The 27,447-nt window shown below is 44.1% G+C and overlaps 1 protein-coding gene across 1 annotated transcript in view; it reads right to left on the bottom strand.

Moving 5' to 3' along the window:
- Positions 1-27,447, bottom strand: part of ZZEF1 (zinc finger ZZ-type and EF-hand domain containing 1) — a gene marked incomplete in the record, with an annotated part of 3,903,331 nt that overhangs the window by 3,810,606 nt on the left and 65,278 nt on the right. Inside the window, 1 exon segment of the mRNA XM_044082903.1 lies at positions 19,638-19,782. Coding sequence (XP_043938838.1) covers positions 19,638-19,782 — 145 coding nt within the window.

Raw genomic sequence — 27,447 nt, 5'->3', positions numbered from 1 at the left:
GACAAGAATTTTATCTCTGCTGTATTGGCTGGCTCAAAAGGAGGCAGTGTGAGTTTTTCCAAGACAAAATTGAGGTCCCCTGCAGGTATTGGTGCTCTCCTTGGAGGTCTTATGTTTTTGGCCCCCCTGAGGAACTGCCTAAGCAATGGATATGAAAAAATAGGCGGGTCTGTATTGTAATGAGCTGAAATGGCAGAGGCATGGATCTTAATTGATGAGAAGGATAGGCCTTTGTCCAGCATCTCAGTTAGATATTGTAAAATTTGAGGAATATTTGGAACAAGCGTGTCAATTCCTTGTGCCTGGTTCCAAGCACAGAATCTCTTCCATTTTTCTGCATAAGATTTTCTGGTGCTGGACCTCCTGGCCTCCAAAATGACATCCATAACCGCTTTAGAGAGAGGTGTATTCTGAATGGTTACATTATCCGCCATGCAGCTAGATTTAGAGTTCTGAGTTGGCTGTGCAGGATCGGATTGTTTTGTTGGGTCAGTAAATGAGGAATTTGATGCAATGTCCAGGCTGGGCCTTGGGACAAGCTCCTTAGGATTGGATACCAGTGTTGGCGTGGCCAATCCGGGGCAATCAGAATTTGTGGCTTCTCTTGTCCGACCTTTAGGAGTACCTTGGGGAGGAGAGGCAGTGGAGGAAAGGCATATACTGCAAGGCTGTTCCAGCTGAATGACAGAGCATCCACTTTCCATGCTAGTTTGTGATAAGCCCTTGTGCAGAATCTCTGAAGTTGGCAATTGTGAGGGGAGGCAAAAAGATATCTGGACATCCCCATTTTCTTGTTATCATGCTGAAGATTTGTGGATCTAGTTTCCACTTGTGAGGGTCCATGAGGTTTCTGCTTAGTTCGTCTGCCAGAGCATTTGTTTTTCCTGGCAGGAATTGTGCTTGCAGGTGTACTTAGTAAGTCAATGCTGTGTTCCACAAAATCATGGCTGGTCTGCAGAGGGGGTAGGAATGTGTGCCCCCTGCTTGTTTATGTACCACATGACTGTGGTGTTGTCCGTCTTTATCAGCAGCTGTCCTGGATGAAGTAGGTCCTTGAAGGCTATCAGGGCATTTTGTACAGCTAGCATCTCTTTTTGATTGATGTGTAGATGCCTCTGGCTTGGGGGCCATGTGCCCTGAATACATTTTCCTGCCATGTGGGCCCCCGAGGCATAATCTGTTGCATCTGTTGTTAGTGTTTGCCTGGCTGTGGGTAAAGTGAATGGCTGTCCCTTGTTGTGGTCACAGGCCTGTGCCCACCATCGAAACTCCTGTTGCAGGCAGGGAATGAGTGAAATTAATGATTCCAGGCTGTGGCAATGTTGAGTCCAATCACTTTTTAGGTATCATTGTAGTTTCCTCATATGCAGTTTTGCATATGAAATTAGCAGAATGCAAGAGGCCATGTAGCCCAGAGCCTGCAGAATTTTTCTTGCAGATAACTGGGTCTTTGTTTCCATGTTTTCGAAGTGAGAAGTCAGTTGCCTTTGTTTGTCTGGCGTGAGATAAGCCATCTGGGCAGTTGTATTTAAGCTTGCACCCAGGAATATTATCACTTGAGAGGGTACTAGTTTTGATTTCTTTTTGTTTACTGTGTACCCTAGGCAAATTAGTAATCTTTTTACAAACGCCAGATGCTTTAGTAGAATGCCTTTGGCCTCTGCTTGAATAAGGCAGTCGTCCAAGTAGGGATATATTTGAATTCCTCTTTGTCTGCAAAATGTAATTACTGGTGCCAGGCATTTTGTGAAGACCCTGGGCGCAGTAGATAAGCCAAAGGGCAGTGCAGAGAATTGGTAGTGCATTGAGCCAGCTATGAATATGAGGTATCTTCTGCAAGACTGTCTGATTGGGACATGCAGGTATGCCCCTTTGAGGTCCAAAGTTACAAGCCAAGCCTTTTTGCCCAGCATGGGCAGAAGCTGCTGTAGAGTCAACATTTTTAATTTCGGAACGTCCAGAAAAGTATTTAGAATAGAAAGGTCCAGAATCGGTCTCCATGCTTTAAAGTCTTGAGCAAGAAAAAAAAAAGTTTCCCCAAGAGGGTACTTAGCTTTATAGAAGACTTCGGATCTGAAATTCAATTTCAAAAATCTCAGGAGTCGGCCGACCGGCACTTGCGAACTGCTTTTGCTTCAGTACCGCGCGGCAAGAAAGACTGAAGAAAACGGCGTCTGTTGCACCTTTTACACCCCTGGTGCACGGACGTCAGGGAAGAGGTGACAGCAACCGACGCCGGACCAAGACTTTGGAATTCAGGCCGACTGCGGGTAGCCTGCCAGCAGGATAACCCAAGTGTAATGACTGCAACAGTGAAACAGGATGAACATCTGGTCTGGGCTAAGCCAACTCCAGTGAACAGGGGATAAAGCCCTGCCTATGGCCCAGAAACTGAGAAGCAGATCAGGTACTAGAATGAGCAGACAAGGAGGATGGGCATGCTTGTCATGGGGGAAGATAGAGCACAGACAGACATGCACTGCCATAATTCCTCAACAGAAGGGCAGTGATGTAAACACAAGGGCTGTGGGAGTACGCTCATCAAGCCATAGCACAATGGTAGCCTTCAAATGTGGATGTAAGGAACTGTTCACTGTGGGCCTCTTAGTGGGTTACACTTCCCACACAGGTGTTGGATTCAGCCATTACAAATTCCATTGCTTCCAAGATCATGGCAAGGGAATAAAGCACCCTCATGGCTACCCGAATGAAGCCCCCCCCCCAATCTCACTCTAGTCCCAGATGAACTTTCCAGGTAAGGGAATGTATGGGTCATGTCCAATTTTGAGGAAGGTTTGATGGTCAACAGACATGGGGCAAATCACAAAGAAAAAAAACTGCCCTGCGGTGTACAGGACCATGATACAACAGCAGTTTTGTCATTATGATGACAACAAAGCCAACCCCACTCCAAAACCAAGAATGATGCAAGACATGAATTGGCTCGGTGGTGCAAAGCGAGAGAGCTCCAACTATGCCTCCAGGCAAAACAGGCACAATTACCAGACCAGACATTGCAACAGCTGGCCAGGGAAAGGTGAAGTGAACAGGAGATGCCATCTAACCCATCCAGCAAAACAGCATTATTCATGGTGTCCTGCTGCAATACCTGTCTGGGGGAAATCAAGGTGCTGTAGCTCAGGCAACCTAGAACTTGTGAAGCATAATCCTGCCAATGACTGTGCATGCACTACAGAAAGGTATTTCAAGTGCATGCAAGGTTCACAGGCTAGGTGAATAGCTCAAGGCGCATTGTCACTAAGGGAGCCTGATGCCCTGAATCCTGTGCTGGAATTTCAGGTTGCTCAGGTTGTCATCCAGTTCTTTCTTGAATGTATGCATTGACAGGCTGAGTTTAACTAAGGAGAGTTTATTTCATACATGTGGAAATTTCTGATGTATGAAATTACCAATTTTACAGTATGGTTGATATTTTTTTTCAGTTAGGCTGAATGTTCTCTTGTGCTAGGTCAGCAGATGAGTAATGTAAGCAGAGTCATTTAATGCCCTGTATGTTAGGTAGGCTCCTCCAAGAACGGCTGCTATACTTTTTTCTATAGGACAAGCCTTGAAGCCCTTTGATTCTGTTTCAAACATATTTTTAAACCTTCTACAATAGCATTAGATGGCACATTACTAAATTACAGTTGCAATATTCTGTAACTGGTATGACAACAGCTGTACAAAGGTAAACTCTTTCTCTGGCATGAAATTCTTAACACCTTTATTAAACTATCAATTAAGACACAGGCAAGCATACATCAATATAAAAGAAAGTAAAACGTATTAATCTTTTCCATTTATACACACTACACATCATATCTATATCTATTTTTTTTTAAATTTGCCTATCATCAGTCCAACATTACCTAAATTGCTCAATTCCTGCCTTCCATTAAACCTCACTCCTCCTCATTATTCTGCAAGTATTGTTCCACAGTTGCCATTTATTTCTCTGTGATTTCTTCCCTCCCTTTTCTAAGCATCCCACTTACAGCTCTTCTCTCTCTCACAATATTCAATACTACAAATACAGTTGGTTTAGACTTCGATTTACATTTTCTAGCAATTGCTTTTTGAGCAGCCACCACAATTACACTTAAAGCCTTACTATGTCTAGGCAATGTATATCCAGTGTTTCCAGAGTCAAACGTACCATTTCCTTATTTACACCCATTTGCTCTACGAATATTTTCAACAAAGTATTCTGTAACAAATTTTTAAAATCTGCCAACTCACTACATTCCCAAAACTTATGTTCCCAGCTACCTCTTTTTCCCCATCACATCTCCAACATTCACCATCTGCCCGAGGAAAAAATCTTTGAAGTTTGTTTGGGGTAAAAAAAAAATACCTATGCAAACACTTACAAGCAAAAATCCTAAACCTTCTGGACTTTGTTGCATACTTGGGAGCTGTGTATATGTCCTCCCATCGTTCCCTTGTAAATTGCTTATTCAGTCTCTCTTCCCACTTTTTTCTAACCTCCTGTGCTTGATTCTTACAATTATTGTGAAATATTTTATATGCCTTACTAATTATCCCTCGTTAAACAGCAGCTTCTGTTCTAGATTCAACTAAAACCTCTACCAGAGCAGGTCTTTCTCTTAGGATTCCTCTGTCCCTTTCCCTTTGCCTATACTCAGATATCAATCCCTGGTAGAGAAGGCAGTGTCTAGCTTGTAGTTCAAAGGCCTTCCTTGCCTTATACCACTCTTATTACCTTTCCCTCTTTAGTTATTTTCCCCCAGTACTTCAGTTCCTTTGCCATTTTTCTCCAGCAAATTCCAGCCCCTTCTTGCCAACCTTTTTGCACCCCCTACTTGCAGTCTTCCCCATCAGCAAAATCTTTCTCTATTTTCACGTCGGTTTAGTTCTTGTAATACTTTCTGTAACTCCATGAATACAATATTTTGTATGGTGGTTATAATTCTCCTCAAGGATCTCCATCCCAAATCCTACTGTTTACATATTTCTTAAATTTACCCCCTGCTTCATCATCATCCCTTTCCGCTTCGAATTATAACCTTCTACTTGTGTTACATGCAGAGGAGTCTTAACTGTGTAGCTCTAAAATACCATTCAGATCAGGTAATCTTAAATTACCTTGTTCTTGTTCTACTGGAAGGATCAGCGTATCCCACTTAGCCTTCTTCCCTTCTCCAATAAATTACTTTTAACTCTTAATTGCTGTCCACAACTTATCCTATGGTTGATAAAAAAATGACTGACCTGTTTCTAAAGGTAAAAAGAAAAAAAAACTCATTTTTACTGATTGTATCTTACTCTCCAGATCCAAAAACAAGAACTTCCAGTTTCTCAGTTGTATTATCTTTTGCTTAGTCTCTTCCCACATATCCTTTACTGCCATAACAGAAGCCTTTAAATCCATATTCATAAATACTTCTCTTGTCATGTCTCCATAAATATGGGTATTGCTGAACCAATTTGAGTACATAATTTACACATGTGGCCTTTGGTTTATCTTCATTAATCTAAAATCTGAAACTGCAACTGAAGCTAACTTGTCTTGGTTACCATATCAATTATATCTTTGAATTTCTGAGTCCCTTATTTTCCTTAGTATGCAAAAGTCAAAGATGTTCAGTAGGCTGAAGTTGTACAAATATATAAATATTTTAATAAAATAATAAAAAAAAATCAGGTAAGTGCTTTCGCAATGTGTTTGCTTCTTCAGACCATAAAATACACATTCAAACAAACCATTTATAAACAACCATTTGGCCAATCATAATGAAAACATTAGTCATGTGATATAATCAGTGATTCAGACCTCTTCTTTTTAAAGCAGATATTAAAGAGATAGCACGGTTTAGTCCTGGAAACACATCTGCTCTAAAATCTAGTATCCACTTCAGCTCCAAAAATTCAGTTTCATTACTGACATCACCTTCTCTGATATTAGTATTAAAATTGCTGCAAGACCAAAAACTTAAATTTGTGAGTGTCATCAAAATTTAACTTGCTTAGCTAGTGCATTAGTAGATTTTCCATTTCTCATATAACCTACATGCTCCAGTATGCGCTCCCTAAGGGTACAATTTATCTTTCCTATGTAGAACATTTCACATGCTATGCATTGTGCCATATAAACAAGATTACCACTGTTACAGTCTGCATAAAAATGAAAAATTATGTCTTTAAAGGTCCTAGGATGAATGACAGAGGTAGTCGACCAAATAAATCGCCATGCCTTACAAGACCTACAGCCATACGTGCCTTGATGTTCAGATTGTATCCTAGAAGGCTTGGATTGTTTATAACACAGGCATTGTTTTAAAGTTTTATTATTCCTAAAGACAAACTGTGGAGTATCATCAATAACTTTGCTTATATTATCGTCCGTCATTAAAATTTGCCAATTCTTTTTCATAATGTCACAAAGTTAATATTGCTGGAGTAAGTCAGAAACATTCTGCTTCTGTCAGACTTATTGGTTAGCTGTGGACTAGGATGTTGTGTCTCAGATTTCTTAGAAAAATAAGGGATAACTCCTTTCATATTAACTTCTTCTATGGCCCACTCTATTACTCCTATACTATATCCCCTTTGCAGTAGTAGAATGTGTAAGGTGTCTAAGGCTCTGTTCAAAGATGAGGCATCAGTATGTAAACGCATTAGTCTAAAAACTTGGTTCTTAACCACATTTCTAGCTATGCGTCGGGGATGCATGCTCGTATTATGTAAAATAATATTTTTCTTGCAGGGTTTATAGGTTCATACAAGGCTAACTGCCATTATGGGTCATTTTTAAGCCTAGTCAATTACCCCATGTCAGAATCAAACCTTGCACCTTGTGTTTCTAAGGTAAGCACCTTAACCATTATGCCATCCTCCCACCCCTTTTTCTTATATTTCCTGTACATACTAGTTGATAAGGTGCCTAGATCATTAATATTAACCATTATGTCCAAAATTCAATGTATGTCACAGAGCTATGCATAGTAAAACTAAGATAGGAAGTCATATTCTGTAAATAATCAACAAACTGATCTAAAGTATAGAAAGGCCCTTGCCCCAACAAAAAAAATGTCATCTACAAAACGTCTGTAGAAGTTCAAATAATTACAAAATAAAATGTTTCTCCCACTGAGCAAGAACTAGCTTGGCATATGAGTTAGCACACGCTGTTCCCATAGCCACCCCTAATTTCGGCAAAAATAGTCAGTTTCAAATGCAAAGAGGTTATTTTTCAAGACCATCTGTAGTAAAGCACAAATAAGTTCTATCTTAGAATTCATAAATGTTATCTCGGATACAAGGAACATCCTGATGTTGTCAACCCCCAAATCATTGGGGGTGACCGTGAACAAAAGAGTTTACATCTAAGGTTACAAGAATAACGCCTTCCAAGCTATTAGACTTATTGGACCATTCAAACAAATGCCTTATTTTCCTGCCAATGGCTTTAAATATAAATATAAAGCAAATAAAGAGAAGGGAAAAAGGACACACCTGCTTCATTCCTCTGTTCAAACACAGCTCATCAGAGATGAACCCACCCACTTTAATTCTTGCTTCCTATCCTTAATGTATCCTAATTAATGTTATTTTATCAGGAAATGCAAATGCTTCCACTGCCATATTCAACATCCCAGTTTACTCTGTCACATGCTTGCTCTGCATCAAGATCCACCTCAGTCACAGGTATTTTTCTTACATTCTGCTTCTCTCTGGTTCATATTTGTTCTATTAATGTTGTCAACTGTTTACCTCTCCTTCTCAAAACCACACTGATCCTTGTCTAATAAGTTTGGCAACACCTTTACCATTCTTTTAGCTAGTATACACAAACACTTCATAATCAAGGTTTAAAACTGAAATGGGTCTATATGAAGCTGGGTCTAACCAGTCTATCACTTTTAGGCATCACAACCATCACAGCGTTCTTCAGATATTTTGGGGTTTCCCCTCCTTTTTAAAATACTGTCAAACAAGATCATTATTGTCTACTGTCTTCCGATCGGTTCCTGGAGATTTTCCTGCAGATTGGTTACACATAGTACAGTTGTGTACCTACCATAAATGTAGATGTTCGAGTGTATTCACTGTTGCAGTCATTACACTTGGGTTATCCTGCTGGCAGGCAATCGGCCTGAATTCCAAAGTCTTGGTCTGGCGTCGGTTGCTGTCACCTCTTCCCTGACGTCAGTGCGCCAGGGGTATAAAAGATGCAGCCAATGCCATTTTCTTCAGTTTTTCTTGCCCCAGATATCAGGTGCCCCCAAAAGGGTAGGCTGTAAACATTATGATCATAAAAAAAGCATGCACATAACCTTCATCTACAAGCAAATACACCACATAGGTTGTATAGAACAGAGATGTACAGATAAGTCCCACCAAAGAAAAAGGAGGATGGTGGGAGGGTAACCTGGACTGCAACAGTGAATACACTCGAACATTTACATTTATGGTAGGTACACAACTGTACTATGTTCATCGTGTTTCACTGTTGCAGTCATTACACTTGGGTTGAATCCCAAAGCTGACGTTAAGTGGCTGGGCCTAAATAGAGTTTGGAGTGGCTATGAGGCCATGCAGAACTGCAGTGGCAAAGCCTGCTCTGGATTTAGAGTAGAGAGGTAAATGGTAGTGCTTTGTAAAAGTGTGCACTGAAGTCCATGTTGCAGCCTCCAAAATGTCCTTGGTTAGTACTCCTCTGAGGAAGGCTGCTGAAGTGGCTGCTGCTCTGGTAGAATGTGGCCTAATGCCCTTGGGCACTGATTTGCCATTTTGTGAATAGCAGAAACGAATGCATTGGCCTATCCATTTTGAAATAGTCTGCTTTGAAATGGCTTTTCCTTGTGATTCTGCAGCAAATGCCACTAAGTTGCTCAGTCTTTCTGAAGGCTTTAGTTTTGTCCAAGTAAAAGCGTAGCTGTGTATGTCTAAAGAATGCAGAAGTCTTTCCCCCTTATTCTGTGGGTTTGGATAAAAGGTAGGCAAATGTATGGTTTGGTTAAGAGCCACACTGGACACTACCTTAGGCATAAATGTCGGGTTTGTCTTTAGAGAAACCCTGTCCTGATGGAAAATAATAAAAGGTTCCACAGCCATTAGTGCCTGTAACTCTGAGACTCTTCTTGCTGAAGTTATTGCTAGGAGAAGAGCTGTTTTCCAGTATAAGTATTTTATCTCTGCTGTACTGGCTAGCTCAAAAGGAGGCAGTGTGAGTTTTTCCAAGACAAAATTGAGGTCCCATACAGGTACTGGAGCTCTCCTTGGAGGTCTTATGTTTTTGGCCCCTCTGAGAAACTGTCTTAGCAGTGGATGAAAAAAAATAGGTGGGTCCGTATTGTAATGAGCTGAAATGGCAGAGGCTTGGATCTTAATTGATGAGAAGGACAGGCCTTTGTCCAGTACCTCAGTTAGGTATTGCAAAATCTGAGGAATATTTGGTACAAGCGTGTCAATTCCCTGTGCTTGGTTCCAAGCACAGAATCTCTTCCATTTTTCTGCATAAGATTTTCTGGTGCTGGGCCTCCTGGCCTGCAAAATAACGTCCATAACTGCTTTAGAGAGACGTGCATTCTGAATGATTACATTATTCACCATGCAGCCAGATTTAGGGTTCTGAGTTGGCTGTGCAAGATCCGATTGTTCTGTTGGGTCAGCAAATGAGGTATTAGAGGCAATGTCCAGGCTGGGCCTTGAGACAAGCTCTTTAGGATTGGGTACCAGTGCTGGCGTTGCCAGTCTGGGGCAATCAGTATCATTTTTGGCTTCGCTTGTCTGATATTTAGGAGTACCTTGGAGAGGAGAGGCAGAGGAGGGAAGGCATATACTGTAAGGGCTTTCCAGCTGAATGAAAGGGCGTCCGCTTTCCATGCTTGCTTGTGATAAGTCCGAGTGCAGAATCTCTGCAGCTGGCAGTTGTGAGGGGAGGCGAATAGATCTATGTCTGGCCATCCCCATTCCCCTGTTATGTTGAAGATTTGTGGATCTAGTTTCCACTCGTGAGGATCCATGAGGTTTCTGCTTAGTTCATTTGCCAAAGTATTTGTCTTTCCTGGCAGGAATTGTGCTTGCAGATGTACTTGATAAGTCAATGCTGTGTTCCACAAAGTCATGGCTTGTCTGCAGAGGGGGTAGGAATGTGTGCCCCCTTGCTTGTTTATGTACCACATGACTGTAGTATTGTCCGTCTTTATCAGTAGTTGTCCTGGATGAAGTAGGTCCTTGAAGGCTGTCAGGGCATTTTGTACAGCTAGCATCTCTTTTTGATTGATATGAAGATGTATTTGGTTTGTGGGCCATATGCCCTGAATACATTTTCCTGCCATGTGCGCCCCCAAGGCATAATCTGATGCATCTGTTGTTGGTCTGCCTGGCAGTGGGTAAGGTGAATGGCTGTCCCTTGTTGTGGTGACAGGCCTGTGCCCACCACTGAAATTCCTGCTGCAGGCAGGGAATGAGAGTAATTACTGTTTCCAGGCTGTGGCAATGTGGAGTCCAAACACTTTTTAGATACCATTGTAGTTTCCTCATATGCAGTCTTGCATATGGAATTAGTAGAATGCAGGATGCCATGTAGCCCAGAGCCCGCAGAATTTTTCTTGCAGATAACTGGGTCTTTGTTGCCATGTTTTTGAAGTAAGAAGTCAGTTGCCTTTGTTTGTCTGGCATGAGATAAGCCAACTGGGCAGTTGTATTTAAGCTTGCACCCAGGAATATTATCTCTTAAGAGGGTACTAGTTTTGATTTCTTTTCATTTACTGTGTACCCTAGGCAAATTAGTAATCTTTTTACAAATGCCAGATGCTGTAGTAGAATATCTTTGGTCTTTGCTTGAATAAGGCAGCTGTCCAAGTAGGGATATATTTGAATTCCTCTTTGTCTGCAAAATGCAATTACTGGTGCCAGGTATTTTTTGAAGACACTGGGCACAGTAGATAAGCCAAAGGGCAGTGCAGAGAATTGGTAGTGCATTGAGCCAGCTATGAATCTGAGGTATCTTCTGCAAGATTGTCTGATTGGGACATGCAGGTATGCCTCTTTGCGATCCAAAGTTACAAGCCAAGCCTTCTTATCTAGCATGGGCAGAAGCTGCTGTAGAGTCAACATTTTGAATTTTGGGACATCCAGAAAAATATTTAGAATAGACAGGTCCAGAATTGGTCTCCAGGCTTTGTCCTTTCTTGGTACTAAGAAAAGTCTTGAGTAAAATCCTTGTCCCTGCTCTTGTTGTGGCACTGGCTGAATAGCCCCCATGTCCATGAGAGATGAAACTTGTTTTTGTGCCTCTGCCAGTTGATTGTGTGGCAGGTCTGGCATACCTTTTGCCTTTGGAAGGGTGTGAAAGCGGAACCTGTAGCCCTGGGAGACTATATTTAAGACCCATTTGTCCTGGGTGATCTTGTGCCAGTTTTGTGAAAAAAGTGCTAGCTTTCCCCCTAAGGGTGCTGCCAAAAAAATAAGTGTTTGGCATTGGCAGAGGGAAGTCATTGGGACTGTTTTCTATAAGGCTGTGATTTGTCTTCGCCGCTTTTGGAAATAGAAGCACCCCACTGTTTGGGCCTGTATGAGCCCTGGGGCTGTTGCCTGCCTCTAGGGCATCTGAATCTGCCTCTTTGTGGTCTGTCTGACACTGGAAAGGACCAATTCTTAGAGGGCCAGTTCCTGCTAAATCTGGGTGGCTGTACCTGTAAGAAATCCTTTACTGTCTGCATAGATTTAGCCTTATCCTCCATTTTCTTCAACACCTCTTCTGCCTTAACACCAAACAAAGTATCATGCTGTAATGGAGCATCCAATAATTCTGCTTTAACATGATCAGGCAGATTCTGTTCCTTTAACCAAGCGTGCCTTCTAATAACAGAACTTGTAACAGCGGCCCTGCATGAGGCCTCCAGTGAATCATAGCCACATTACAAAGTATGTTTTCCCACTTGTTCAGCTGCATGCAATAAATCCTGCAAATCTTTGTTCTCAGAACATTCAGAATTTGTCAACATTTTTTGTTTCAACAAAAACATTAAGTATTGCTGATATTTGAGCATATGAAATTGACAATTTAAAGCCCTTACAGCCAAGGTAGAAGAAGTGTAAACTTTTTTCCCCCATCTGTCCAAAGCCCTAGAATCTCTATCCGAGGGGACAGGGTTTTTAGCAGAAATTAGAAGTTATGTACTCACCATAACGTTTCATCTGAGTAGGTGTATTCATTTGTCTGCAACCTGTGGGTTATGGATCTGATATCGGATCCGAACCGGCATGGTTTACCAGCTATGGATCCGAGCTCTCAGCTCCTCCTCCATAATGCCCTGCTCTCCCTACATGACCTCAGATCGAGTTTGCCAACAGCATGAACACCCTGAGAAGGGTAACACATCATATGCAGGAAACTGAAAAGGCCAGGGGCAGACAAATGAATACACCTACTCAGATGGAACGTTATGGTGAGTACATAACTTCTAAATCTGAAGTAGGAGATTCATTTGTCTGCAACCTGTGGGACAGAGTCCCCAGCTACCTGAATCTTGCCATCATGGAAGGATATTCAGCCAAAGGATGCTCTACCCCTAGATGTAAGATCCAACTTGTAGTGGGAAATAAAGGTATGAGATGAAGCCCAAGTGGCTGCTGCACAAATATCATCTAGAGGAATCAAAGGCGGCTGAGGTAGAGACTGACCGGGTTGAATGGGCATGTACCCTTCCAGAAGCTTGATAAGCCAATAAGATACATTGTGAAATCCAGCGAGATAATGAGACTTTAGAAATTGGCTTGCCCAAATTAAATTTAGCAAAGGAAATGAACAACTGGTCAGATTGCCTGTGACCAGCTGTCCTGTTTAGATAAAATCTAAGTTGCCTGTGAACATCTAAGGAATGAAGCTTGTATTCACCCTTGTTTTGATATTTAGGAAAGAAAACAGGGAGGTTAATGGATTGATTAATGTTTGCTTCAGAAGCTACCTTAGGAAGAAAGGACGGGTTGGTCCTGAGGTAAACACGGTCTGGATGAAAGACCAAGTAAGGAGGTTTAGCTGATAATGCTTGAAGCTCTGAGACTCTCTGTAATGGCTACTAAAAAGGCGGTCTTGAAAGATAAGAATTTCAGATCTACTGGTCAAGGCCTGGAGGACTAAAGAAAGGTCCCAAGGAGGAACCGCTTGCTTTACAGGGGCCTGAGAAGGAAAGTACCTTTAGGAAAATCTTACACAATTTGGCAGACATCAGTGGACTGGAGTCATGACCAATATGATAATGAGAAATTGCCGCAAGTTGTACTTTGACCGTGGAACTGCTGGCACCATCATTAAAAAGAGTGGTTAAGAAGTCAAGCACCAAAGGAGAGGAACTGTGAAGGGTTTAGGCCTTGCCGCCCACAAGGAGAACAGTTTCGTAGACTTTCCTAGTGGATGGCTTATGAGCTGCCACCAGGATGGCCTTAACAGGGACGAAATACCGAGTCCTGATCAGGAGTGGAACTGGAGCAGCCAAGGTCAGCTTCAGGTTGTCCAGATTCGGAGGAGATAAGCGGGATGGATGCGATATCAGATCCGAATGGGATCTAGAATCCAAGGAGGATTCACTGAGTGAGACCTTAGGAAAGGGAACCAGATCTGTCGAGGCCAAAATGGAGCAATGAGAATCATTCTGCACCCCAACCGAGAGGCTTTCTGAAGAACTTGGAGCATCAGAGGCGGATAAGCATAAAGAAGACCGGGTGGCCAAGCATGCACCAGGCGTCTCTTGGGCACCTCCGAGGAGGTATACTTGGTGTTTGAGGGAGACAAAAAGATCGCAACAAGGAGTTCCCACTGCGGTCATGTTCCGCTACCTGAGTATTGAGAGACTACTCGTAAGGGGTGAGAATGGTGCGACTGAGTTTGTCCGCCAGGATGTTGGACCAACCCAGAATATGCGTTGCCCATTCCCACACTTTCATGGCTTCTCGACAAAGAGGGTAAGACCTGGTTCCTCCTTGTTTGTTGATATACCAGACAACAGACATGTTGTCCGATTGAATCGCAATTGTTCCCAAGGGAAGAAAGGCCTGAAGTGCTAGCAACGCTAAGAGCACTGCTCTCATCTCTAGAACATTGATATGCAGGAGGTCTCACCCCACCCGTGGTCACCGTGGGGAGATCTGGAGAGTGTAGCCACCACAGGAGGGACCGCTTGCAAGCCTTGCTGATCACAATGGGATGATGCATAGGAAGAGCAAGATCGACCACTGAACTAGGAGTGTCCATTGAAGGATGCATATTGAACATGGCGAGCCTCAGGACCAACGAACTGAGCTTGAGTGGAGAATGGCCCGCACCTGGAGCTGCAAGTTTTGAACTCTGTCCGCAGTGAGGAAGGCTCTCAATCTCAACCTGGCACCTATAAAATCTATGAACTGCGTGGGTGCTAGGTTGGATTTTTTTGTTTATCGTGATGTCCAGACGAGGAGCAAGATGGAGAAAGGAGTCTCGCGCCAAGAGAAGTAGATGCCTTGTTGGGCGGTGAGAAGCCAGTTGTCCAGGTACGGAAGACCTGCACCCCTGAAGCCTCAGGTGGGCCGCTACCACTGCTAATACTTTGGTGAACACCCTGGGGCTGTGGTGAGACCAAAGGAAGTGACTGGCTCCCAGCCTGTCCATTAGTATATGGTAATCCTTGAGGTCTATGGAGCACATCCAGTGGTTTTCTCCCAGAAGGGGGAGAATAGACTGCAATGTAACCATTCGGAATTTCTCCTTGGGAACTGCCAGGTTCAAGAGTGAAAGGTCTAAAATTGGTCTTAGATCCCCCGTCTTTTTTGGCACTAAAAAGAACCTGGAGTAGAACCCTGATCCGATCTGGTCTAGGGGGACGGCTGGATGGCTCTTTTCTTTAGCACCTCCCACTGACGCATGTGAAGAAAATGGATACGGTATCCTCTGGATATGATCTGGAGGACCCAGCGGTCTGATGTTATGGACCCCCGACTGCCTCCAGAGTGGAGCAGCCATTCAGAGAAGGTTCTCTGGACCAAGTTCCTGGGAGCCCCTCTGCCCCCCTCCCTGTCCTCCTCTGCCACGGAAGGACTGGTTGTCAGGAGCAGGCTGGGATGGAACCACATCTTCTTCTGACCCTTTTGGTTCCTAGAATAGGGCCTCTGGGGTGCAGAGCAGACAGTGTCTTCGCCCTTCTTCGCTCTGGGTCAAAGTGTCACGAACAGTTTTGCCAAAAGGGCAGAACCATGAGCCAGGCCTGACGCTGGTAACTAGGCCTGCCCTGCGGCTCTAGCGGCACCTTCCGTAGCATGGGACAGTAGCCGCATAGAGGTATTAGTGACGGACCTGAGAGTGGCCATACGGGTGGAGTGCAGCACTTTGTCCTCCTCCGACATGGACTCTGGGGATAAGATCGCTGCATCCTAATCACATGTGCCAGGTAGTTCAGTGCCCTCACTGAAAAGGTCGCTGAACTAAACATCCGCTTCCCATCATCCGAGACTCCTTGCTCGGGGATGGACTGAGGACTCTCCTGAGCAAGTTCTCTGGTGGCAGCGCCCGCCAACATGGCATCTACCGGAGGCGGGGACTGAGAATGGTCGGCCTTTTGGGATTGGCTCCACGGTGTCCGTTCCTTCCACACCCTGGTGGTAATGAGGTCCACCAGGGGTCGGCAGGAGGACACCCAAGGTAGGTAGACGGCCGCTTCAAATGCCTCCAAGAACACGGAGGAAGACTTGGGGCAGACCACCCCCTTTATGCGGATCATTTCCATGATGTCTCCAAATGAGACATCCTCAGGGGTGATCTGGGGAGCCTTCCCTTCCTCCAAGTCAGTGTCTTCTGTGAGAGACTCGGGAGTCAATGTGCCTCCTTTGCACGTATGTTTACGGGAACATCCTGGGGCTGTCAGAGGACCTCAAACAGTAACCTGTTCCAAGGAACAGCCTGTCCCAAGGCGGATGGTGGAAGCCTGACCCAGTGCAGATGGAGCGGACGGAGCCAAAGCAAGTGCCGGGGTCCGGAGACCCTCAACAGGGCCCTCCACTACATCAAAAGCGGGGAGCCGACCTCGACCAATGGATCCAACCCTCGGATCCGAGTGGATCGGAGCGCCGGATCCGACCGCACAGTGCGCCCGACAGAGACGGCGCCAAGGAGCACTGATCCCCGGATCCGAGGCTAGGATCCAGGCTCAGAGGTCGGATCCGGCACTCGAGGGCAGGGTCGGATCCGGCAACCCACCACCGCCCAAGCTGCTCGGCTCCAACTGCTCAACCTGGGTAGCGGGTCGGAGAAAAGCAATTGGCTTAAAGAAAGGGTCGAGCTTCCCCAGAGGATCTGCATCTGGGCCTGGATGAACCTTCTCATCATCCGTCCAGATCAGCGCCTGACAAGCTATAGGTCGATCTCGACGAGGCTACCGAGGTAGGCCTTGAGTGCCTCCTGGATAGCCTCGACGGAGATCGGGTCTCCTCCTCAGGTCCCGTGAAAAGCACACAGGTGACCGGAGCCGAGGAGGGGAGAACCAGCAGGAGGCCGGAGGAGAAGCCTGGCAGGCGGGCCGAAACAGAGGTCTCGCTTATGGTGCTTCTCCTCCGGTCCTTTCTAGCTTCTCTCCTCCGAACCACTACAGGGAGGTTGAGTCCCAGGAGGAGGAGGGGAGCCGGAGGTAAGTTCCCCAAGGAGCGGAGGCCGGAGCGAGTCCGGGGCAAAAGTCCCGCCAAGCCAAGCTTGGACCTCCGCCCTGGGTTGAACCCTGCACAAATGGAACATCCAGAAGTGAGGTGTTCAACCCCAAGTGTGGCCATCAGCAGGGAAAGCTTATGGCCACACTCGAGCACTTAGAGAACACAGCTTTGGGTTGTTCAGACATCCCAAAGAACTAAAAGTTACTTAAACTAAAGGTAGAAAGTAAAAGCAACTAAACACACACAAGGCCCAAACACACACTACGCTACCAGCGAGGGAAATTAAGTAAAAAGATATTAAAACACTAAAAAAGTATAACTATGTAAAAGGGGATCCTAGACTTTCACTCAACTTTCACACAAAAAATTAAATTTTAACTGTCTAAACACTTGAAAAATTCACTTAGCTGAAGAGCTCAGAAACACAAATCTGGTCACCAGCGCGGCAAACTAGATCTGGGGTCATGTAGGGAGAGCAGGGCATTATGGGTGAGGGGAGGAGCTGAGAGCTCGGATCCATAGCTGGTAAACCATGCCGGTTCGGATCCGATATCGGATCCATAACCCACAGGTTGCAGACAAATTAATCTCCTACTTCAGATCAGCCTTTACCCCTTTAGGACCCTGTGAGATAGTTTCAGGGTCAGGGTCAGCAGCAGAGTTTTTGTAAAGAAATTTATGGGAGTCTGGAACCCTGTAGTATCTGTCCGGCTTAACAGGAGCAGGAGGTAAAGAGTTTGGAGACAGGCCGGACTCTGAAAATACATCATCTAGTATGTCTAGAACAGGGGGAATTGCAAGGGGTCTGTGCTGAGGAAGTAAAAGAAAGTCTCCAAGTCTTTTCTTAGAATCGGAATAATCTTGGCTCTCCCAGTGGAAATCCTCCCTCATGGTATGCAGGGTTTCCCCAAATGAACAGTCCTCAGGAGGAGAAGCTGAAGGAATAGAATCTTCAGCATCAGAATCCTCATAGGGAGGAACAGAATAACCCTGTTCAGAAGAGGAATCAGAGGAAATGGAAACCTGATCAGAGGAATCATATTCAGTGTCTTGCCTAGGCCTCTCATCAGGAGGGGGATGGGAACCCCTGATCAAAGTAATTAGGTCTTCGGCCATTTTGAGCATGTTTCTTAGGCATAGAAGTCTGTCCTGGAGAATGCTGTACTGGTTTTCCTGTCTTTAAAACTGTTTTAGACTTTGTCTTGGATGCTGAAGTAGGCTTTATATAAAGTTGTGTAGGTCTGAAGACACCCTCAGAAGCCAATGCCTGCTCAGCGGCTCCGGACCCATCTGAGGGATTAATTTCCGAAGGGCCAACACCTTGAGTATCCAGAGGCCTAGCTGTCTCCATGTGGGAGTCGGAGGCGGCCTGTGGCTCTGAGGTAGCGGGAGTCAGGGGCTGCAAAAGCACCTCACTGAGCACCGGCGACGGGCCTAGAAGAGGTTTCGGTTTTGGACCTCGGATGCTTGCCCTTGTCTTTATCCTTGTGTTTTTTATGAATTCCGGTCGTCGGTTGTTCAGACGGCATTACATAGTTAAACCTTCTGCCAAAATAATGAAAAGCAAAATCGTACTGACGCTTAATAGTGTGTTGGTTAAATCTAGCACAAAACCGACAACTAGCAACATCGTGGTCAGGGCCTAGGCAAGGAATAGAGTAAGAATGAAAATCCTTATGAGGTATTTGCTTCCCACAAGAAATACAATTGTTAACTTTTTCTGACATCGGTCTGGAGCAAGAAATAAGTTTCCCCAACGGGGTACTTAACTTTAATTAAGACTTCGGATCTGAAATTCGATTTTGAAAATCTCAGGAGTCGGCTGACCGGCACTTGTGAACTGCTTTTGCTTCGGGCACCGCGCAGCAAGAAAGACAAACGAAAATGGCGTCGGCTGCATCTTTTATACCCCTAGCGCACTGACGTCAGGGAAGAGGTGACAGCAACAGATGCTGGACCAGGACTTTGGAATTCAGGCCGACTGCGGGTAGCCTGCCAGCAGGATAACCCAAGTGTAATGACTGCAACAGTGAAACAAGATGAACATCACTATTTTTATCTCATCTTCCATCTTAACTGTTAGGTGTTGAGCCTCATTAACCTCTAAGCTTGGTATAATTTAGTCTTACATAAATACTTCCACTTGTACTCTTTCTTGATTTCCACATTTCTCTGCTTTATACAAATCTCCATACAATTTCTGAAATATCTCTTTTACCGCTACAGGATCTCTGGTTATTTTTCTTGTTATAGGCTCTCCAAGTTTGGCATAAACCCTCTCTACTTTCTGTTGCCTACATCATTGTGCTAAAATGTTCTCTGGCACAGATTTTAACTCCGTAGAGAGGGGGCGCTGTATGCTTTGTGAATGGTAGTTGCAATATGGGTATCAAAGAAGGGCCATCATCTATAAGGACTCCAAGGTCTTGTAGTATTTTATTTCAGTTTTTAGCCGTTACCCATCAACAGTAAACAAATCTATTGGAGGAGTTTTGCCAAATGTTGGAATACTGCAATTTTGACAATGAAGGCAAGGTCATGTCTAGAGCATCACTCATGTGTAATGGTGAGTGCTGTCTGAAGGAATGGTGCATCAGCCCACCAGTACACATTAGCATTAAGTCCAGCAAAGTAGCCAACACACTGCACTTTCCAGCCAGCAGTAGGTTAAGGGTATGTGAAAATCTAACCCCACGATGGTGGATGGACTCAAGGCTCAGCTCGCACCTCTCTCTCCCACTGCTACACAATGCTAGGAATCAGGAGGACTGAAGAGGCCAATAAAGGACAGCAGCTTGAAAAAAAAAAATCAAAGGAGGATGAGGTCCAGAGAGAGCCAGGATTGTACTTAACCAGCTTTATGTTGGGAAATGGAAAACTGCAGCATTAGACAAGTCTTTTTAAGGGCCTAAACTACTACACACAAAATCCTGATGAATAAAAGTTTGCTAATTTAAATGTGGGATCATCCTGTAAACATGATCCATGAAGCTTACCTGGAGTAAGAGAGCATGCCTGTAACTGGCGGATCACATGGCTTAACTCGCCTTGCAAATTGGCTCCAGTGGAGGTTCTTAAGGCTTCCAACATGTTCTCTACATCAACAATGCCATCACCTTCCGCATCAAACTGTGCAAAAGACTGCAAAAGATAGAGAGAATAAACATTTGATTCTTAATAGCAAAAAAGTATAATAAAAACATTAAAATTCAAATATTTTTTAATTTTCTCTCATTAACTCTTCAGACACTGAAGCATCATTTTGAAGTTAGTACCATTCATCTACCCACTCCTTTAGATGCTTAAAAATTCCTATGTATGCAGTTACCGCCTTAAGCAAAACTTTTAAAATATTTTGTCGTATTTAGTATACAAACAACGGACTGTACAGCAAGTCCTACTTGGTACATGTTGAAATTCAGACGTACTGCTTAGTCTAATTTTTGGAAATTCAAATGTTAGTTCTTTGCCAACTAGTTCAACCTGTAATAAAATAACAGTACAGTTGAGCTCATTAATGAGCATTAAATACAGTCTGAATCTTAGAGGGAAGAGGGGATTTTCTATAATGGAAAATTAAAAAGAATTTTGCTACAAATCTCAATACAGCACAATATTTTATTGGAAACTGCAGTGCAAATACATGCCATATTTCATTTAAAGCTATACATACAATTACTTTACAACTTTGTTTTTTAACTCCCTGTGAAATATTTTTAAAACTGCAAACTGATAACCCACATAATTCTCAACCTCAAAGCACAACAGATCTGGACAAGCCAAATATGAGTGGGACAAAGGCCAAAATTAAGGAAATATTTTAAATATTGCTCTTACAAACTGAGAAAATTGAAAGAACAGCAACCAGATTTGTAAGCTGCTGTAATTCATAATGTCATCGTGGAACAAATGCATCTCAAAGTAAAAAGGGGTGCGTAAATTCCAAATTAGTATTGTATCGCATTGTTTCATAAACCGGAATAACGTAAAATTCCTCTTCATGGGTACTGTCCTTTACCAACAACACAATGAGAAAGTACAGTTTTGTACCTACCATAAATGTAGATGTCCGATAGGTATGCATCTGCAGTCATAACATATGGGTTGTCCTGCCTCAGGCAGCCCTTCGGTCGGCCGGATTCCAAAGTCTGGGTCTGGCCTCGGCTGATGTCGCACTTTCCCCGACTTCAGAGCTTCTGGGGTATAAAGGCATCAGCCGACGCCATTTTCCTCAGTGTTTCTTGCCCCAGATGCCAGGTGCCCTCTAGGAAGTCTAAATTTGGATAAATGTAGAATGTTCCAAACAGTAGCAAAATATATATATATATATATATATATATATATATATATATATATATATATATATATATATATATATATATACATACACACACACACATATATATACAAACAAACAAATACACCATAATAGATTCCCCCAGCTAGCTGAAAGAGGGGTAAGCACCCTAGGAATACCACAGCGGGGAAGGAGGGTGGGTAATCCTGACTGCAGATGCATACCTATCGGACATCTACATTTATGGTAGGTACAAAACTGTACTATGTCCTTCAAGGATGCATCTGCAGTCATAACATATGGGTAGAATACCAAAGCCAAACTGGGGGAGGAGGTACTAAGATAAGGATGGTGTAGTTAAGATCCCCTGTAAAACTGCAGTAGCAAAGCCTGCTCGGGATCTGGAGTATAAAGGTAGATTATAATGCTTGGCAAATGTATGCACGGAGCTCCAAGTAGCAGCTTCTAAAATGTCCTTGGTAGCCACCCCTCGTAGGAAAGCTGTAGTGATGGCCGTGGCCCTTGTGGAATGAGGCCTGATATTTTCAGGAGCTGTCTTTCCATGAAAAGAGTAGCAAAAGCGAATGCAATTTCCTATCCATTTTGAAATTGTCTGCTTAGAAATTGATTTTCCTTGCACCCCAGTTGCATAGGCTACAAAAAGTTGGTCAGTTTTTCTGCTGGTTTTAGTTCTGTCCAGATAGTAGCGTAGTTGTCTGTGTATATCCAAGGTGTGCAAGAGTTTTTCACCTTTGTTCTGTGGGTTAGGGAAGAACGTAGGCAAATGAATAGCTTGGTTCAAGGATACCCTGGATACCACCTTTGGCATGAAAGTAGGATTGGTTCTCAGAGACACTCTATCCTGGTGAAAAATAAGGAAAGGCTGCACTGCCATTAATGCCTGCAACTTGGATACTCTTCTTGCTGAAGTGATTGCCAGAAGGAAAGCAGTTTTCCAAGATAAAAACTGTAAGTCTGCTGATGCTGCTGGTTCGAAAGGAGGTAGTGTCAATTTTTCTAGCACAAAATTGAGATCCCATGCAGGTAGAGGGGGTCTCCTTGGAGGTTTAACATTTTTGATCCCTCTCAAAAATTGTCTGAGTAGAGGGTGAGAGAAGATAGGAGGATCCATATTGTATTCTGCTGAAATTGCTGAGGCATGAATCTTGATGGAAGAGTAAGACAGGCCATTGTGGAACAATTCTGCTAAGTATTCTAGGATGTGTGCTAGGTTTGCCACTGTGACATCTGTGCCCTTTGATGTGCTCCAAATGAGGAATCTCTTCCATTAAGCTGAGTATGCCTTCCTTGTGGAGGGTCTGCGAGCCTCCAGGATAATGTCCTTGACCCTCTGAGATAAGACAGTTTGGTTTGGTTTTAAGCAATTTTCCAGGCAGTTAGTTGCAGTGTTTTCAAATTTGGATGCAGGGTCTTGAAATTGTTCTGCGTTAGAAGAAGAGGCCATAGGGGTAGAGGCCATGAGTTCGCCTGAGACATGCTTCTCAGTAGCAGATACCAGTGCTGTCTTGGCCAGTCCGGAGCTATTAGTATCACCTTTGGCTGTTCCTCCCTGATCTTCAGTAGAACCTTGTACATCAATGGGAGAGGTGGGAATGCATACACTATTAGGGCATTCCAGCTGAAAGAGAGAGAGTCCACCCTCCAGGCTTGTGGGTGGTATGTCCTTGAGCAGAATTTCTTTAGTTGGTGGTTGAGAGGGGAGGCGAACAGATCTATCTCTGGCAATCCCCATTTCTTTGTTATGAGTTTGAAGATGTCTGGATGCAGCATCCATTCGTGAGCATCCGTGGTAGTCCTGCTTAAGCTGTCTGCTAGTGAATTCTCTTTTCCTGGTACAAATATGGCCTGCAGCTGGATATTGAGATTCAGGCCTAAGTTCCACAGATCCATTGCCATCCGGCATAGAGGGTAGGAATGCGTGCCTCCCTGTTTGTTTATGTACCACATGACCGTGGTGTTGTCTGTCCTTATCAGCAGTTGTCCTTGCTGGAGGAATGGTTTGAATGCCTCGATTGCAAGCTTCACTGCCAGCATCTCCTTTTGGTTTATGTGCAAGTTTAGCTGTCCTGGAAGCCATAGTCCTTGGATACATTTGTCCTCCATGTGTGCTCCCCATCCTAGGTCTGAGGCGTCCGTGGTGATGGTCTGCTTTGATTTTGGTTTGTTGAAAGGCAACCCTCTGTTGGACTGGCAGGCCTGAGCCCACCACAGGAATTCTTTTTGAAGGCATGGAATGATTGGTATCATGGTTTCTAGACTGTGCCTGTGTTGAGACCATACATTCCTTTGGTACCATTGTAATTTCCTCATATGCAGCCTGGCATGTGGGATCAAGATTATGCAGGATGCCATGAAACCCAGGGCCTGCAGGACTTTCCTTGCAGTAAGCTGAGTTTGTCTTGTCAAAGTCATGAAGTAATCTGGAAGTTGTTTTTGTTTTTCTTCTGTGAGAAAAGCCATCTGAGTTATTGTGTCCAGATCCGCACCCAAAAAGGTTATCCTTTGGGATGGCACTAGTCTTGACTTTTGGATGTTGACTGTGTATCCCAAGGCCTGTAGCAGGTGTATGACATAGGCCAAATCCTTTATCAATTTTGTCTTGTTGTCCGCTTGTATTAGGCAGTCGTCCAGGTATGGGTAGATTTGAATTCCCTTAAGTCTGCAATGTGCAACTACTGATGCCAGGCATTTCGTGAATACTCTGGGCGCAGTAGATAAGCCAAAGGGTAATGCTGAGAATTGATAATGCTCTGATCCTGCAAGAAATCTGAGGTGTCTTCTGCAATCTGGTCGGATAGGGACGTGCAGGTATGCCTCCTTGAGATCTAGAGTCACCAGCCAAGACTCCTTGCCCAACATGGGAAGAAGTTGCTGTAGGGTCAGCATTTTGACTTTTGGTACAATGAGATATGTGTTCAGTGCGGACAAGTCGAGAATAGGCCTCCATTGGTTTTCTTTTCTTGGTACAAGGAATAGTCTGGAGTAAAATCCTTGGCCTTGTTTCATAGATGGTACCCTTTCTATCGCTTTCATCTGAAGTAAATTTTTGATTTGTCTTAAAGCCTCTGGCTTCTGATTTGGTGGTAGGTTTGGCATTCCGCTCCTTTTTGGTAAAGTGTGAAAGTGAAACCTGTATCCTTTGTCTATTGCTTGCAATGTCCATGTATCCTTTGTAATGCAGTGCCAGTTTTTTGAGAATAAAGCCAGCTTTCCGCCCAAAGGAGCTTCCAGTTGTTCCCTGGTAGGCGGAATCAGAGTCAAGTCATTGTGTCTGGCCTGTGGTAGTGGTCGTAGTTGCAGCTGTGGCACTACTCCTCTGGTTGGCAGGCTGCCACTGACGGCCCCTGTAGGCACCCTTTGATTGACCTCTGCCTCGAGGGCGTCTATTTCTGCCCCTCTGGGCTCTGTAGGTGTCTGGAAAGGACCAATTCTTGGAAGGCCAGTTTCTGCTGAACCTCGGAGGTTGGACCTGTAGAAATTCCTTTACTGTTTGCACAGATTTTGCTTTTTCTTCCACTTTCTTTAGAATCTCCTGTGCAGGGGAGCCAAATAAACTTTGTTTCTCCATTGGAGCATCTAGGAGCTTAGCCTTGACATGGTCTGGCAGGGATTGCTCTTTTAGCCAGGCATGCCTACGAATTACTGCCCCAGTCATAGCTGATCTAAATGAAGCCTCCAGTGCATCATAGCCACATTTTAAGAAATGATTACTGACCTGCTGAGAGTTGTGTACCAAATCCTGAAGGGATTTATGGTCTAAAGGTTCTGGAGAAGAAAGCTTCTTATTCAGCTGATCTAACAAATATTCTTGGTACTGTATCATATGGAATTGACAGTTTAATGCCCTGGCAGAAAGAGTAGCAGACGTATAAACTTTTTTACCCCATCTCTCTAAGGCTCTAGACTCTCTTTCAGAGGGTAGGGGATTTTTGGCAGAGGCAGCTGCAACACCTTTTGGGCCCTGTGAAATAGTTTCTGGGTCTGCAGCATGGGCTTTATACAGGTGGAAGTGAGAATCCGGGACCCTGTAAAATCTGTCAGGTTTGGCAGGGGCCGGGGGAAGAGAATCAGGTGCAGAACTAACATCATTATACACATCATCAATTACAGTTAGCACTGGTGGTATGGCTAAGGGCCTATGCTGGGGCAAATGTAAAAAAGTCCTTAGTCTTTTTCTAGAATCAGAAAAATCCTGTCTTTGCCATTGAAAGTGTTCCCTCAGAGTGCAAGGTCTCCCCAAAAAAAATTCTTCAGGAGGGGAGGGCGAAGGAATAGAATCTTCAGCATCTGAGTCCTCATAAGGAGAATAGGCCCCTTCCTGATGGTCTGACAAATCAGATCCATCCGTGGAGTAATCAGAGGAGAGAGGTTCAGAGGGTTCAGTCCTAGGCCTTTTGTCTGGTGGAGGTTGTGAGGCCGTGTCTGGGTGAGGTTGGGAACCCCTAATCAAGGATATAAGGTCCTCAGCAAGACTGAGAATCTGAGAAGTTGAGGAAGGCCTCTGAGAAGTAGATTTGGCAGGTAAAGCTTTTGAAAGTTTGGCAGCTTTAGCCCTGGAGAAGGCCTTAATAGACATAGAAGCTGGGGGGCTGTCCCATCGGCAGGTGGTAGAAATGTCAATGGAATGGTGTCGGACAATTCTTGAGCGCTAGCTTCGGTAGGGATTTCTGAAGCTGACTCAGCCGGGGCCTCTCTGGCCTCGGTTGTTGGAGGTATGGTTTCTATCGTAGTAAGAACCAAGGGCTCGGTTTCAGCCGAAACCGAGACACTCACGGTAGGCCTAGCCGCGGTTTCAGCCGAAACCACGGGCCGCGAGTGTCGGTCTTTTCCCCTGCGTTTTTTGGCCAAATGCGTAGTCAGGAGTCTCAGACGGCATTTTATATGCAAAAGCGGATCCGAAAAATTCTTCTGCAAACTCCGACAGACGTCTAAGAGTCCGTCGGTTGAAGGAGGCACAGGCTAAACAAGCTGATACGTCGTGGTCTGGGCCTAAGCAAGGAAGGCAGTAAGAATGGAAATCCTTATGAGGTATTTGTTTCCCACAAGTTAAACAATTATTTACTTTGTCTGACATCGGCTGAGGCAAGAAAGAGTCGCCAATGGGGTACTTAGCTTTTTGAAGTCTTCGGTAGCTGAAATCTCTGGATCTGACCGACCGGCACTTGCGAACAGCTTCTGCTTCGGGCACCGCGCGGCAAGAAAGACTGAGGAAAATGGCGTCGGCTGATGCCTTTATACCCCAGAAGCTCTGACATCAGGGAAAGTGCGACATCAGCCGAGGCCAGACCCAGACTTTGGAATCCGGCCGACCGAAGGGCTGCCTGAGGCAGGACAACCCATATGTTATGACTGCAGATGCATCCTTGAAGGACATCTACAATTAACCTGGCTGGTGCTACCGATACGGTGTATGTATCTCATTACTTACGGACTTCCATCCTCAGATCATCCCACTGACTTGGTAGACAGTCACACATCTTATGAGGGACACAACCAAAATATGTGAGAAAAAGCTGGACATAGTGAGAAAATCTGACAGCTGACAAGTATGTATTGGTGCAATGGCAGTGAGACACAAGTGGCAATTAGGTTACACTGGAGCAATCAGCTGCAGTAGGAAAAAAAGCAGCAGTTATGTCCAACAGCCAGTTTAATTTCTGACTGTGGTAATAGTATCAGTACATGCAACAAATTGAAAACGGACATTACCAATTTTACCTTTTACGCAAGGAATACTGGCCCAACAGTATGAAGCAGATACCACCAAAAGCAAAAATAAAAACTTCAAATTGAGCATACAAGTCTTTAATTCAACGCTTTCATCACTAGGACTTCTTCAGAACAAATTAATACCACAGTAAAAAAACACATCTTTCTTATACTCTTCACATAAAAATTATTCACACATTTATCAATTATTCAATTAACAATAAAAGGAAACCTCCTAATCTATTTATTTAAACATAGCATTCTGTTGCATTGTTGCCTCACAGCAAAAGGTTAGATTCTCGGCTGGAGTGCGAGGAGTGCCTTCTGTAGGGAGTCTGCATGTCCTTCCCGCAGTTGGGTGGGCGTTCGAAAGACATGTGTAAATGGGCATGCCTTCGTTGAAGGTTGAACGTTGAGCTGGCACCTCGGCGTTCGTGAAAATCTACTGCCAATCATTAGCGGACTGGAGTTCCACTGTGGCAACCCCTAACAGGGAAAAGCCGAAAGACAACAACAACAACATTCTGTCTCTTAAAAATATTTAATGTTGACACTTTCGTTTAACCCGTTTTTTTTATCAGCATTCAGTTCCATCTGCCAGAAAGTCTCACTCTGTTCAATATTATTCTTAAAATCTCCACATCTTAAATCTAAATGAACTTGTTCTAAGATGGGGGAAAAAATAACTTTTTATAACACATTCTGTTGAATGCTTATATAAAGCATTATTGGCATTGCATTTTCTAATAGCATAATGGTGTTCTCCAATTCTTTCTTGC

This window comes from Protopterus annectens, chromosome 9.part0 (genome assembly GCF_019279795.1).
Source record: "Protopterus annectens isolate FY-2018-M chromosome 9.part0, PAN1.0, whole genome shotgun sequence".
Lineage (NCBI taxonomy): Eukaryota > Metazoa > Chordata > Ceratodontiformes > Protopteridae > Protopterus > Protopterus annectens.
This window is presented reverse-complemented; position numbering and strand designations above follow the sequence as displayed.